The 14,678-nt window shown below is 48.1% G+C and overlaps 1 protein-coding gene across 1 annotated transcript; it reads left to right on the forward strand.

Annotated features, from left to right (window-relative positions):
- The first annotated feature begins 1,464 nt into the window (after positions 1 to 1,464).
- LOC136158132 (collectin-46-like) lies at positions 1,465 to 10,823 on the forward strand. The gene is made up of 7 exons (XM_065919896.1): positions 1,465 to 1,663; positions 5,974 to 6,090; positions 6,371 to 6,499; positions 6,799 to 6,906; positions 7,248 to 7,394; positions 7,985 to 8,038; positions 10,438 to 10,823. Exons 1-7 carry the CDS (start codon positions 1,465 to 1,467, stop codon positions 10,821 to 10,823), a joined length of 1,140 nt encoding a protein of 379 aa, XP_065775968.1.
- The last annotated feature ends 3,855 nt before the right edge of the window (positions 10,824 to 14,678 follow it).

Below are 14,678 nucleotides of genomic sequence, written 5' to 3' on the forward strand. Positions count from 1 at the left end.
CTCTAGGAGGGTCAGTGCTGGTGGTGGGAACAAGTGAGGCAATAAGGGGTGCTCTTCAATCTGCTCCCTTTGTTTGGTGGGAGATGTGCTTCCAGGAAAGGGAGAGGGGGAGAGTTGGGTATGGGATCCAACCAGATCTCTGATGCCATTGTGTGGACGTCCCCAGGGTAAATGCAATTCACCATCCTCTTGGAAGGAGGCACTTCTCTGGTCAGCAAACCTTTTCCCTCCCATCAGCCTGCTTGGCAAACTTCGGTCCTCTGCACAGGTCCCTCGGGCTTTCTTCCAGGTCTCTGCGACCCCCATGATTCTTTTCCATGCTAGAAACTATACAGTTTCTCTCTGAGAAAGGAAAGAAGCCCAACCCTGGCAGTGACCCAAGTCCTGCACCCACCGTGATCTCACTTAGCTCCTGAGTCCCTTTCTGATGGTAACCAGAAGCTCTACTGAACATCGGCTTTCCTCCCCTGAAGCCAGCCTCCCCTTGATGGCACCCGTCTCTAACGTTCCCTCTTCCATGAGGCCCCTGTCCAGGTCCTCTCAGGAGGTCTGGGCAGGACTCTAGGTGTGCCAGGAACTTTCCTGGTGGAGGCCAGGAATGACAAATCTGGCAAACAAGCAATCATGCACGATTCTGTGCTTAGGACAGAACTCACCAGGCATTATCACTCTGGCTTTTTTTTTCAGATAGCACTGCAGACTCCAGTACTAGTCTGTCCAGAGCAGCAAGTGAGTGGAAACAAGCCAGGACTGTAAGAGGTAAAGCTACCAACTTTCTGGTATAAAAAGGGATAAAGAGGACCAGAGAGGGAAGGGTCCCACCCCAGGGCCCTCAGTGAGTCCCTCCTGGTGTGACAATGGCCTCAGTGAGGAATTCTACATCCTGGCCACAGTGCCCCTGGCAAGTGTGAAGAGCCCCCAAAAAGATGACTCAGAGCATCTGAGAGTACATTCATGCTGCTGGCAGACCGGCTCAGAGTTCCAGCTGGTCCACTCATGTCCTCCCTGCTGCTGTTAAGTCACGTCAGTCATGTCTGACTCTGTGCGACCCCACAGATGGCAGCCCACCAGGCTCCCCCGCCCCTGGGATTCTCCAGGCAAGAATACTGGAGTGGGTTGCCATTTCCTTCTCCAATGCATCAAAGTGAGAAGTGAAAGTGAAGTCGCTCAGTTGTGTCCGAATCCAGCGACCGCTTGGACTGCAGGCTACCAGGTTCCTCCGTCCATGGGATTTTCCAGGCAAGAGTTCTGGAGTGGGCTGCCATTGCCTGCTCCACATGTTCTCCCTAGTCAGACCTTATTCTAACTTTCCCTAAACTGCTTCTGGAGACCTGCTAGTCTTGGCCCCAGAGGATGGGAGAGGAGATGGGGGAAGGGCTTCTCCTGACCTCCAGGAGCTGGGCCAGCCCTAGTCCTCGTCCTTGGACCAAGAGCACCCCCTCTTTCTGTTCCTCTGCCTAGGACATGCTTCTGCTCCCGCTCTCCGTGCTGCTCCTGCTCACAGAGCCCTGGAGATCCCTGGGAGCAGAAATGGAGATCGATTCCCAGAAAACAATGGCCAATGGCTGTACCCTGGTTGCGTGTAGCCCCCCGGAGGGTGGCTTGCCTGGTCGTGATGGACAAGATGGGAGAGAAGACCCCCGCAGGGAGAAGGGAGATTCAGGTAGAGCTGGGACCATGGGCTTGCCCTCATGGGAAGGAGTGGGCACTGGAATTGTTACCAACCCCACAACTCTGAATCTTCTGCTGTGGAAACCTTGAAGATGGTCTTCCCAAGAGGGGAGGTTTCCCCCAGATTTTCAGTCCACCTAAAACATGGCTTTACTGGTTGGCAAAGACTGGGCTGCCCAAGTCCCCAGCTCCATAACCACCGGTCCTGATTCCTCCCCTTGGATCTTCCTACTCTAACCACCTCAAGAATGTACAAACAGTGAGTGAATGACTGGTATTTGAAGTTCCCTGCTACAGAACTCATTGGGTTTCCCAGGTGGTGCTAGTGGTAAAGAATCTGCCTGCCGATGCAGGGGACTTAGGAAATTCAGGTTTGATCCCTGGGTCAGGAAGATCCTCTGGAGGAGGGCATAGTAACCCACTCCTATATTCTCACTTGGAGATTCCCATGGACAGAGGAGCCTGGCCAGCTTTGGTTCTTTGGGTTGGACACGACTGAAGCGACTTAGTACATACATGTAGGAGACGTAGGAGACGTAGGTTTGATCCCAGGCTGGGGCTGATGCCCTGGATAGGAAATGGCAACTCATTCCATTTTTGCGTGGAGAATCTCATGGACAGAGGAATCCTTCAGGCTACAATCCACAGAGTCACAAAGAATTAGATGCTACTGAGCATACACCCTCCAAATCTTAACTGTTGTTCATTCTTATTAAATGTTGCCTCTGTAGAATGTTAAATATTTTTCAACTGATGACAGTGTTGTAAGTTTCAGTTTAATCATCTGTATATGGGAATATTATTGACCACACAGTGAAAAAGAATTGAGCCAAGGCTTTATTTCTTTGTTGGGTCTTCAAGATAAAGTTATATACTCTGCTGTACCAATCAGCAAATTCTCCTGTGGTTTCCAAATGTACTGATTATTAAGGGAATTGTCTGGAAACACTGAGACACAGGAGAAAATCTGGGTGATACTAGCAAGAAGTGAGAATTTGATGAACTGGCAACAAGGACGAGGGGACCACCATGGCCCTGGGCCAGGGCTATGGAGGGATCAGCTGAGGTCTTTTATCTTTCTAGAGTTTTGTGTTTTGATTGGAGAGGAAAGAAATGAACAACATTAAAGCTGAAAAGTATACTAACATTCGCAGGATTTTCAGGTTTAAGAGACAAGTATCTTATCTATCTGTCTTTTACTAAGAAAGTAGCTCCTAGCATGAATGGCCTGGGGCTTGAGAAGGCAGCCTAGAAGTAGTCTCAGAGGAGGGGTGATATTCAAGGTGCCAGTTCTCTCTAGCTCCCTGAGGGGTCCTGAATTGAAAAGTATCCCTTCTTCTACCTCCCTGGTCTCATGGCCTCCATGGTTTGGCAAGGGATGGGCAATGCCTAATGCTCCCTTCTAAAGAGTGACTTGCTTCCAAGGTACCTGCTGCCCTCCCCAGCCTGGTGGGAGCCCAGGAGAGGCTCAGTCAGAGACCAGGTGTCTCTGTCTGAGCACAGTGCACCAGGGGTTCTGGGATGTGGAGCCCATCCTCCAGGCTCCTATTGCTTGCCTAGTGAGAGTTGGAACTAAGAGCAGGACACAATGTCTAGCACAGAGACTCTCTCCACCCATCAAATATACCAGTCTCCCACCACCGGCACATTCTTGGCCCAGGCAAGCCTGGCTCTTCTTACTCTGGCGGAATGGTTTCCAGATCTGAAATATCACCTCTCCTCTCCAGGTCTCTGAATCTTCTTCAGCCCTGAAGTCCTGTTTCCTATGAGTATGTGTGTGTCCATGGGTTGTGCGTACTGGGATGGGATGAGGGACATCTCCTAGGCTGTTTTCTTCACTCATTACCTGTGCCTCATAGTTTAAAATTCAGTGACAGATGCCTTGCAGACTAGGACCTGGTGCTAACATTTACATCCTGCTCAGTGCTAGGCAGAAAGCTATGTTCCATAGATAGTTTCTCAGTGATCAGAGAAATGAAATAATGAGGAAATGAACAAATGAACAAATAAGTGAATGTACAAATTAGAAGTAACTGAAGATTCCTTTTGTTGTCTTTTTGCACATGAATGCTTTACTCACAACAGTCAAAAGATAGAAACAACCCTAGTGTCTATCAGCATTTATCCACAGTGAATGAATAAAGAAAATGTATTGTATTCATACTATGGAACATTTCTCAGCCATAGAAAGGGATGAAGTACTGAGATGTTCTACAAATTGGATGAGCCTGAAGAATGTCACTCCTAGTTTAAAAAGGCAGACACAAAGGGTCATACATCGTATGTATTTATATAAAATATCGGGAATAGGAAACAGAGACAGGCAGCTGCCTAGAGATAGCCAGGGCCTGGGAGGAGGCAGGGATGTAGTGATAAATGGGTATGAGGTTTTCTTTGGGATTAATGAAATAGTCTTGAATTAAAGAGGAGTGGTAGTTATACAATTATGTCAATGTTCTAAATGCCACTGAATTGTATACTTTAAGTGATTAATTATAGGAAATTCCTGGAGGTCCAGTGGTTAGGATTCGGTGTTCTCACTGCCAGGCCTCAGGTTCAATCCCTGATTGGGGAACTGAGATCCTGAAAGCTACACATCACAGTAAAAAAAAAAAAAAAGGTTATTTTTATATAATGTGAATTTCATCTCAATGAAAAAAGAAAAACCAAACTCACAGAATTGAGCGTATAATTCTTGAATCAATAGGCATTTCTCCCTTTAGTCTTTGAAAGCAAACCTCTTGTGTTTCAGACTTAGGCAGCCTTCTTAAGGTAATGTGATTTTTTAAAATGTCTGGTCATTTTTCCAAAACAAATTAGTTTGCAGTCACTAATCACAAAAAGATGGAAATTAAAATTCCCAAATTGTGCCCCTTAGAAAGAAAAACTATTAACACTTGTATATGCTCTTCTTGTGGTTTTTTCAATGTATGTTACATGTGCACATGCCTGACACATGCATGGACATGTTGAAGAAACCAAATCATAGTAAATAGAGTGTTTATAACTTACTTTATCACTTAATAATGCACAATAATTTCATCTATCTTCCATAATTTTAAAAGCATGTTACATAGATTTTTCTCTTCTTTATATTAAAATAGAATTGATGTATAATATATTAGAATAAGATGTACATCATAATGAATTCATATTTGCAAATATTTTGAAATGATTGTCACAATAAGTCATCAACACACAAAGTTAACGATTCGTGTGTGATGAGAACTTTTAAGATCTGCTTGCTCAAATATGTTCAAGCATGCAACCCAGGGTTACTAACTATAGTAACTTTGCTGTACATTGTGTTCCTGGGACTCAATTGTTTTGTTAACTGGACACTTGAATCTTTTGATGATTTCTATCCATTCTGCTCACTTCCCAACCCCACCCCTAGCAACCACATACGTGTTCTCTGTATCTGTGAGTATGCTGTTTTTGTTCATTTGTTTTTTTAGATTTCACATATAAGTGAGATAGTATAGCACCACCCTTCTCTGTGATTTATTCCACTAAGCATAGTGTCTTCAAGATTTACCAATGTTGCCTTGAATAATGCCTGAATAATTGTCTGCTGAATAGGTACCCTGCATTTTCTACATCTGTTCATCCATCCACAGATACTTGAGCTCTAGGCTGCATCCATGTCTAGGCTACCATAAATGATGCTGCAATTAACTTGGGGGTACATATATCTTTTCAGGTTATGTTTTCATTTTCTTTAGTTAATTACTCGGAAGTGGAATTGATGGTTTATACGGTAGCTCTGGTTTTAACTTTCTGAGAAACCTCCATACTGTTCTCCATAGTGGCTGTACCAATTTACATCCCTACTGCACAGTTTCCCTTTTCTCCACATTCCCCAAACTTCTTATTTGCTGTCTGATAATAGCCATTCTGACAGGTGTGAGGTGACAGCTCATTGTGCTTTTGATTTCTAAATCTCTGGTGGTAAGTGTCAGGTGTCATTTCTGACAGAAACTTTGGTTCTGGGAAGGGGGTAGGGCAAGGAGTCCATGGTCAAGGGTAACAGCTGACAGACTTAACTGCCATAAATACCGTGGCCTTGGGGAAGGGGCAGGTGTATTGTATGCAAAGTCAGGTGGGTTTAGGTTTGGATCTGCCTCCAACTCTGCAAGCCTGTTCCTTCACCTGTAAAATGGAGATGTATCCCCACTGGACCTGAAGGGGGAGTGTCTACACCCTACAGAACCCTGAAAGAATGCCAGGGCCATGACCCTGCAGGCAGCTGACTCCTCCTGGGCCAGGGTCAGCCTTATGTCCATCTCTTCTATGCCACAGGTTCACCAGAACCTGTAGGACAAGCAGGGAGGCCAGGACCAGCTGGCCCCATTGGGCCAAAAGGGGACAATGGCTCTGCTAGAGAACCCGGACCAAAGGGAGACCCTGGACCACCTGGTGAGCAGCTGGGCGTGGAATGCAGGTGTCTGCAGGTGGTGTGCTGCGCTAGGACACGGCAGTAGGCGAGCACAGATTCCACCCCAGGAAGAGGAAGAAGGTCATTCTCAAGGTGGCACAGGGTTATTTCAGGGAAGACTGGAGCTGCTGGGGAAGGCGCAGTGGGGTCAACATCTTTCGGAAGAGGCTGCCTGTCTGAGTTCTATTCATCCTCATCTTTTATGCACTCCCACTTCTAAGGAGATTCATTGTCACTAACGGGGCTGGTCCTTTTCCCCAGGGCCTCCAGGCATGCCTGGTCTAGCTGGAAGGGAAGGCCCGTCAGGGAGGCAGGGGAGCATGGGACCTCCCTGCACACCAGGCCCCAAAAGAAAGACTGGCTCAAAGGCAGGAGGGTGGTATGTGGTGGGTGAGGGAAGGAGAAGGGCGGGGTGACATGGGCAGCCCTGGTGGGGACCAAGGTACGTGCACAGTGCCTGGAAAATCCTGGAATTTCCGCGCCTGGTCAGCCTGGCCTGGGCCTCACCCTCAACTTTCCCACACTGTCTAAATTTCCCCTATACTGTTCCTGGAAGAGACCAGGCAGTCAGGAGCAGTCTCCCAAGTCGCTCTCTCACTTGGAGCTGTGGGTGACAAGCTGCACTGCTGAGGAAATGGTACCTGTGAGCACACTCTCAGCCGTGCTTCTCCAATGTGTTCCTTCCTCAGGAGGAGTGGGTGCCCCAGTCATGCAGGGCTCCCCAGGCCCTGCAGGTCTCCAAGGAGAGAGAGGTGTCCCTGGGGAGACTGGAGCCCCTGGACGTGCTGGGGCGGCAGGTGAGCAATGGACGTGGGGTTGGGCTCATGTTCCCCTGTGCCCACCCCCACCAGCCACCAGATCAGAGCTGGCATTCCAGGGCGAGAACCAGTGTTGGGCTCTGGGTCTGTCTGTCTCCAGGGAGGGGGTGGTGATTGTCAGGGACTGTCTGTACCCAGGGAAGGCTGGTTGTTGGGTTATGGGACAGTCACTGTACAGAGGGGATGCAAGAAGAGGTTGCAGGCACAGAGGGACATTTGCATGTAGGAGGGTGTACGAGTCCCTGTATGGAGGTTGAGGGGGCACGAAAATGCTAAAATATATGTTCAGCACTCACCCATTTCTACTTCTCTGATCCCAGGGCCGGCTGGAGCCATAGGTCCACAGGGGCCTTCAGGTGCCAGGGGCTCCCGAGGACTGAAGGTAGACAGAAGTACTCTTGGAGAAAGAGGAGCAAAGGGTGAGAGTGGGCTTGCAGGAAAGGAAGACTTGGAGACCCCATTAGGGTGTGGGGCAGGGAGGAGGCCTTATTTAGCTCAGCTCTCCTCTCAGGTAACCCATTTAGTTCAGGTGGGGGTCAAAGCAGGAAATGTTTACAGGGTGTATGGCGAGGTGGACTCTGGTCTTAGCCTCTATGACTTGCTGGAGGACAACCTGAGCAGATTTTCTATCTGATCTCTATGACAAGCTAACCACCCTCTCCAGCTCATCAGATAACCTTGAACATCAAATAACTCAATGGATGGGAAAGACTCAAGCTATGTCTATTCCTCTCTGACAACTATACCACCCCCTGCAATGCAAGAGGAAGTGCTATCAGATTCCTAGAATTTGGAGTTAAAATGATGTCTGGTTCACTGTCAGGGACCTGTTCAGGGGATACTGTTCACAAGAGAAACACAGGAAATCCTGTGGGAAGCAGAGGCCAGCTAGGTCAGAAGAAGAGGGCTTCCGAGGCCTCTGTTCCACCTCCTTACCCCACCTCCAACTTGCCCCCTGTTGAGGCTGGGGCCTGAGTGACCCCAGGCTGTTCTGGAACTGTCTTCACTTGACCTCTCTCTCCTACAGAGGTCGATGATCTCTGGCAGTGGGTGGCAGTCTTAGAGGGACAGCTGCGACGTCTCCAAAAAGCCTTCTCTCAGTATAAGAAAGGTGAGTTCCTGGACCTGACCCTGAGCCAGGCCCTGATCATGGGCCTCAGACTGGGTCTGGGCATGGCTTGCAGTTCACTAGGCTGGGTCTAAATTGGACTTGCTGGGACCATGACTGGGACCAGACCTAGACCTGGGGCAGGAGCGGGGCTAAGGACAGGTCTGGGACAGAGCTGAGCCCCACGTGCTCCAGGGGCTCAAGTAGATGCATGGCACAAGGAGGAGGATGTGGTCTGAGTCATCTGTTCAGCAGACCTTACCACGGCCTACCCTGGAGGGTTCCTATGACAGACAAACAGACACCCAACCCAGGATGCATTTCTTCCCTCTTTGGGCCAGGTGTGCAAATGCCCAGAAAAGAAGCCACACAGCCCAGGGCAGCAGAGAATCCAGATGTGATCCTGAGAGTGGGGGTGGGATGCTCCCTGTGGGGTTCATAGCTGCTGGGACCTCTTGTTCGTGTGTGGCCACCAAGTATCTTACCCTAAAGATGTCCCCGGGTCTGGAAGGAATAGGCTGCCTCCAGTCTTTTTCCAGTGCTGGACTCCCCTGTCAACTCTTGTGGTGTTTAAGCAGAGATTCTTCCCTAAGCCTGATCCTAGGCAGGCAGAGACCTCTTGGAGCACACACCTGAGTGCCCTGTGCCTTCGGGACGTTCCACCAAGTGCCCCTCCTCCTTCTTTCCTCTCCCTGATGACAGTTTTGAATCCACATCACTTGTCAAACCTCACTGATCCAAAAAAAGAAGAGTTTTCTGAAGGACTAGTGCATATAGGGACCTGATTGGGTGAGACAGAGGGTTGGCCTCTAAGAACTCAAGCCAACTAAGTACTGAAGTAGTGGGATGAGAATTTTCAGCAGTTTATGCCTTCCTTCTTGCACAATCATATTTACATATCTATTTACACTCTCATTCCCTGGTAACTCAGCTGGTAAAGAATCTGCGTGCATTGCAGGAGACCTGGGTTTGATCTCTGGGTCGGGAAGATCCCTGGGAATGGAAATGGCAAACCACCCCAATATCCTTGACTGGAAAATCTCATGGACAGAGGACCCTGATGGGCTTTAGTCCATGGGGTCAAAAAGAGTCGGCCACAACTAAAAGACTAATCCTTCATGCAGACTGATACAAACAAAGGAGAACTTGAGCATATGTTCCGGCCACATGTGTGTACCTAAACACCATCACTCAGTCCACACCACATACATACATGACCACACATGCACTCTCTGCACACCCATCCTGATGGACCTTGAGTCAGCCCATGTACGTTCAGATCGATACACGGATATATTCACACATGCACATGCATACCACCCAGATGGATGGGACGTAAACCAATCATGGCAAAGGGCTTGCACTGACCTTGTCCATGGCTGCGTGGGTGCCATCCTGAATACGTGGAAAATCTGTCTTCCGACTGCTTGTTGAATCTAATCAAAGGAAAGGGCAGTGGGTCAGGGTGCAGCCTGGGTTCAGAACCTGTCCAGTGAGCCCTCTTAGGAGCCTTGAACATTTCCATGCACGACCCTGGAAGTCAGAGGGGTATGGATGGGATGGAATCAAAAGAGATACTTAACACGTCACATAGGGGATGCTGTTGCGCAATGTACCTTTTCCTTAGAAATACGGGATTAGATTCTGAAAAGAGAAGTGACTTTCCCTTGTCACCTGGGCTGTCATTGCCAGTGTGGGGCGGAACACGTGACTTTCTGAGGCCCAGACAGAGCTCTCTCCAAAGCTGATCCCACCCTGCCCTCCTGCCCCCACGCAGAGCTCTGAGATGCCGTCATCCCCTGCCCAGTGGTCCAGGGAGGCTGACTGGCTGTAGCATCACCTGCAAGCATATGGAAGCCAACAGTGGACTCCCGCCGGTGCAGAGGTCAGCACTTGGCTGCTCTCAGATGCACCCCTGTCCTCTCTTTCTCCTCACCCCTTCACACAGTGCAGAAGCACTCAAACAGCTCTATATTCCTCCTCATCACGTACGGGAGAGAGTGAGCTGCCTGCTTGGAGTTTTCCCCACTCGCAGGAGCTGCCCCGGGCTCTAAGTGTCATTTCCCTGCCACAGCCCTTCCTGTTTACACAGTAACTAAAGTCCCAGATTCTGGTGAACATCACCGGGAGGAGCAGAAAGTGTACATGGGCGCTTTATTGTCACATCCAACAAGGTCTGATCCTCATCTACATTTGACAGTTCGGCGACTTTAGGCCTCTTGTATGAGCACCTGAGTCCCAGGGTCCTCACCTCTTGCACGACGGATTATCGGGAGCTAAGTGCCTCGCTTTTGTTCTATCTGGTGCCCTGGTACCCTCATGGGAGCTGGGGACTCCAGTTGGATCACAAGGTCTAGGAGGTGCTGCCACATCTCCAACCTGACTCTCCTCATTTCCCCTAGCGGTGCTCTTTCCTGATGGCCTGGCTGTCGGGAAGAAGATCTTCAAGACGGCAGGTGTTGTCAAATCATATTCGGATGCCCAGCAGGTCTGCAGAGAGGCTAGGGGACAGCTGGCCTCGCCGCGCTCTGCAGTCGAGAACGAGGCTCTGGCACAGCTGGTCAGAGCCAAGAACAACAAAGCTTACCTAAGCATGAATGACATCTCCACGGAGGGCAGGTTCACCTACCCCACAGGGGAGTCACTGGTCTATTCCAACTGGGCCAGCGGGGAGCCCAACAATAAGGCCAAAGGCGGAGGCCAAGAGAACTGCCTTGAGATCTATTCGGATGGCAATTGGAATGACATAGAATGCAGTGAGCAGCGCCTCGTGATCTGTGAGTTCTGAGGCAACCCCCCCACCCTGGATCCAGCCCAGGGAGGACGGGGGCAGTGCCCAGAGCTGTGAGCTGCCAACATCCCAATAAAACGGTGACCGTCTGCTGCTCACGGCTTCCCCACTGAGCCATGGGATGAGGCCACAAGGCAGACCTCCTATGTAACTCCTCCCTCAGAATAAAATTTGCAAATGGCTTCACATCTGGAAGATTTGTCACAAAAATGGGGGGTGGGGCGTTGCGGGGGTGGGTAGCCTGCTGACTCAGGGGCAAGGACTAAAAGGAGGTCTCCAAGATGCCCTTGTGCAAAGTCCAGAGTCTCCTCCTCAACAAGACAGGTGTATAACCCTCCACTTCTCCCAAATATGGACTACATTTGACCCCACTGCTCACTGCCTCCTCCTTCCCTTTTATCTCCTGCCTTCAATCTTCTTATCCTTCAGGATTTTTCACTCATCACTCCTCCTCTCATGGACACTCTCTCCTTGCACTCACTCTAGGCTTGGCCTCAATCTGTTCCATGGTTTCAAATCCCTTCTATTGATGCCTCCCCCAGGTAGAATCCTGTTTGAACTGCTCCGCAAAGCACAGATTCCTCTCATCAAGGCAAGCTGCAGCCCTGAGGCTTCCTGGTCATTGGGGCTGCCTCTTGCAGGCGGGGAAGCACCAACTTTTCTGGCCATGCTGAGTGGCCTTACACCCAGTAGAATCCCCTCATCCTTAACCTTGACCGCCCAGGATCTCTTTCTTCCCGTGACAGTGTGACTGTGGATGGCTCATCAGAGAAGGTACCATCTGCACAGTCCTAATCCTTTCTGAAGTTTCAGGCAGAGAGGGTGTCCAGCCATGTTCAGATTCATCCCCCAACCTCTTCCTGCCTTGAAGTTCAAAGGATGTTCATCTCCACTGTACGTCAGAGATTATCTAGGCAAACCCTTCTCATTTTACAGACATGGAATCCAAGACACAGAGAGGAAGGGAACTTGCATAGGTAGTAAGGTTGGAGAAAGTGTGCCTCTGGACTGGACCACTGGTGTTTGTCAAGTTGAGTAAATTTCAGGCTTTGGTCTTACCCAGACACTCCAAAGACAAAGTTAGTGGCAAAAGCTGAGCTCTGCTAAAGCAAAGAGATAAAGTGAGTTCGACAAAAACTTCCCTGTCTACACATTCGCAGGAAGGCTTCTTGGGGATGGAAAAGGGAGGTGACCCCACCCTTTAATAAGCAGACATGCACCCAAAAGCCTCTATGATGGGATCTATCTTAGAAAACAGTTTCATATGCACCTTTTGAAGGTCCATGGACAAGTCAGGTATGAAGAAATGAACAAGATAATTGGCCAAAGGTAAACAATGATCTGGAAGGACTGTGCTATGTAAATCATTTATGTCACTTTTTATTGCGCTCCCCCTCATTCAGGACATCTGCACTCCACCATGGATGTGTGTCTCTGCTTAGCTCTTACTTACTGCACTCCTCATTAGAGAGGATGCCCCTACACTTTCTCTCTGGAGGCGTGTTTCTGCCTCGCTTCTGTCTTCAATAAACAACCTGTTTTTCTGTGTGCTCTGCCATACATTGTGCTATGTCTCTAATAATAAATTTTGTACTTATTTACACTTTTTGCCTGTTTGCAACATTCTTGCTTTAATCAGGGAAAGAGCTAGAGTCACTTTGCTTCTAGCCTCTAGCCCCTGGTGATGTGTTGACTAGGATTCCTAGGGTTTCATCCAGGCTACTTAGGTTCCATCTCTGAGCAGAAAACTAAAATATCCTTTCAGGAGCGCTTACTGCTCTCCATCCGAGATCAGGAACACTGTTGCTACAACTCACTCATGTAAAAGGCCATCTGACCCCAGAACTTACACTTTTGGTTTGTAAATTTTTGACCATTGAGCTGTGTATATTTAGTTGATTTTATTAATACACTACTGCAAAGAATTCCAGTAGACCTATTCAAAACCCTAATGGATGATAACATCAAGGTGCTGCATTCACAAGTTAGCAAATATGGATGACCCAGCAATAGCCACAGAACTGGAAAAAGTCAATCCTCATCCCAATTCCCAAGAAGAGTAGGACTAAACAATTTGCTAACTGTTGGACAGTTGCACTCATCTCCCATGCTAGTAAGATCTTGGTTAAAATTTTGCATGCCAGTCTTTAGTATTGTGTGAATCAAGAACTTCCAGATGTCCAAGCTGGGTTTAGAAAAGGAAGAGGAACCAGAGATCACATTGCCAACTTATGCTGGATCGTAGAGAAAGCAAGGGAATTCCAGAAGACGTCTATCTCTGTTTCATCACCTTCACTAAATCCTTTGACTGTGTGGATCATAACAAACTGTGCAAAGCACTTGAAGTGATGAACATACCAGACCATCTTACTTGTCTTCTGAGAAATCTGTATGCGGTCAAGAAGCAACAATTAGAACCCTGTATGGAAGAACTGACTGGTTCAAGATTGAGAAAGGAGTACAACAGGGCAATCAGCTGTTCCCTGTTTGTTTAATCTATACACTGAACACACCGTGAGAAATGCCAGGCTGGATGAGTTACTAGCTGGAATCAAGATAGGTGGGAGAAACATCAGCAATAAAATCGCAGATATGTATGATGATACCATACCACTCTATTGGCAGAAAGCAAAGAGGAACTGAAGAACCTCTTGATGAGAGTGAAGCAAGAGAGTGAAAAGTCAGCTTAAAACTAAATATTAAAAAAAAAAAAAACACCCTAAAATCATGGCATCCAGCCCAATTCAGAGAGTCAGTTCAGTTGCTCAGTCATGTCTGACTCTTTTGGACCCCATGAATTGCAGCATGCCAGGCCTCCCTGTCCATCACCAACTCCCAGAGTTTACTCAAACTCATGTCCATTGAGTCGGTGATGCCATCCAGCCATCCCATCCTCTGTCGTCCCTTCTCCTCCTGCCCCCAATCCCTCCCATCCTCAGGGTCTTTTCCAATGACTCAATTCTAACATGAGATGGCCAAAGTATTGGAGTTTCCGCTTCAGCATCATTCCTTCCAGTGAACACCCAGGACTGATCTCCTTTAGGATAGAATGGTTGGACCTCCTTGCAGTTCAAGGGACTCTCAGGAGTCTTCTCCAACACCACAGTCAAAAGCATCAATTCTTCGGCACTCAGCTTTCTTCACAATCCAACTCTCACATCAATACACGACCACTGGAAAAACCATAGCCTTGACTAGACAGACCTTTGTTGGCAAAGTAATGTTTCTGCTTTTTAATATGCTATCTATGTTGGTCATAGCTTTTCTTCCAAGGAGTAAGTGTCTTTTAATTTCATGGCTGCAATCACCATCTGCAGTGATTTTGGAGCCCCCAAAAATAAAGTCTGACACTGTTTTCACTGTCTCCCCATATTTTCCATGAATTGATGGGACCAGATTCCATGATATAGTTCTCTAAAGGTTGAGCTTTAAGCCAACTTTTTCCCTCTCCTCTTTCACTTTCATCAAGAGGCTTTTTAGTTCCTCTTCACTTTCTGCCACAAGTGTGGTATCATCTGCATGTCTGAGGTTATTGATATTTCTCCCGGCAATCTTGACTCGAGCTTGTGCATCTTCCTGCCCAGCATTTCTCATGATGTACTCTGCATATAAATTAAATAAGCAGGGTGACAATATACAACCTTGACGTACTCCTTTTCCTATTTGGAACCATTCTGTTGGTCCATGTCCGGTTCTAACTGTTGCTTCCTGACCTGCATATAGGTATCTCAAGAGGCAGGTCAGGTGGTCTGGTATTCCCATCTCTTTCAGAATTTTCCACAGTTTATTGTGATCCACACAGTCAAAGGCTTTGGCTAGTCAATGAAGCAGAAATATATGTTTTTCTGGAAC

This window comes from Muntiacus reevesi, chromosome 2 (genome assembly GCF_963930625.1).
Source record: "Muntiacus reevesi chromosome 2, mMunRee1.1, whole genome shotgun sequence".
In the NCBI taxonomy this organism is placed as follows: domain Eukaryota; kingdom Metazoa; phylum Chordata; class Mammalia; order Artiodactyla; family Cervidae; genus Muntiacus; species Muntiacus reevesi.

Coding starts and splice junctions, on each gene's coding strand:
- LOC136158132 (XM_065919896.1), top strand. CDS start 1,465: ATGCTTCTGCTCCCGCTCTCCGTGCTGCTCCTGCTCACAGAGCCCTGG. Junction 6,091..6,370: donor GGGAGACCCTGGACCACCTG/GTGAGCAGCTGG, acceptor CCTTTTCCCCAG/GGCCTCCAGGCATGCCTGGT. Junction 6,500..6,798: donor AGGAGGGTGGTATGTGGTGG/GTGAGGGAAGGA, acceptor TTCCTTCCTCAG/GAGGAGTGGGTGCCCCAGTC.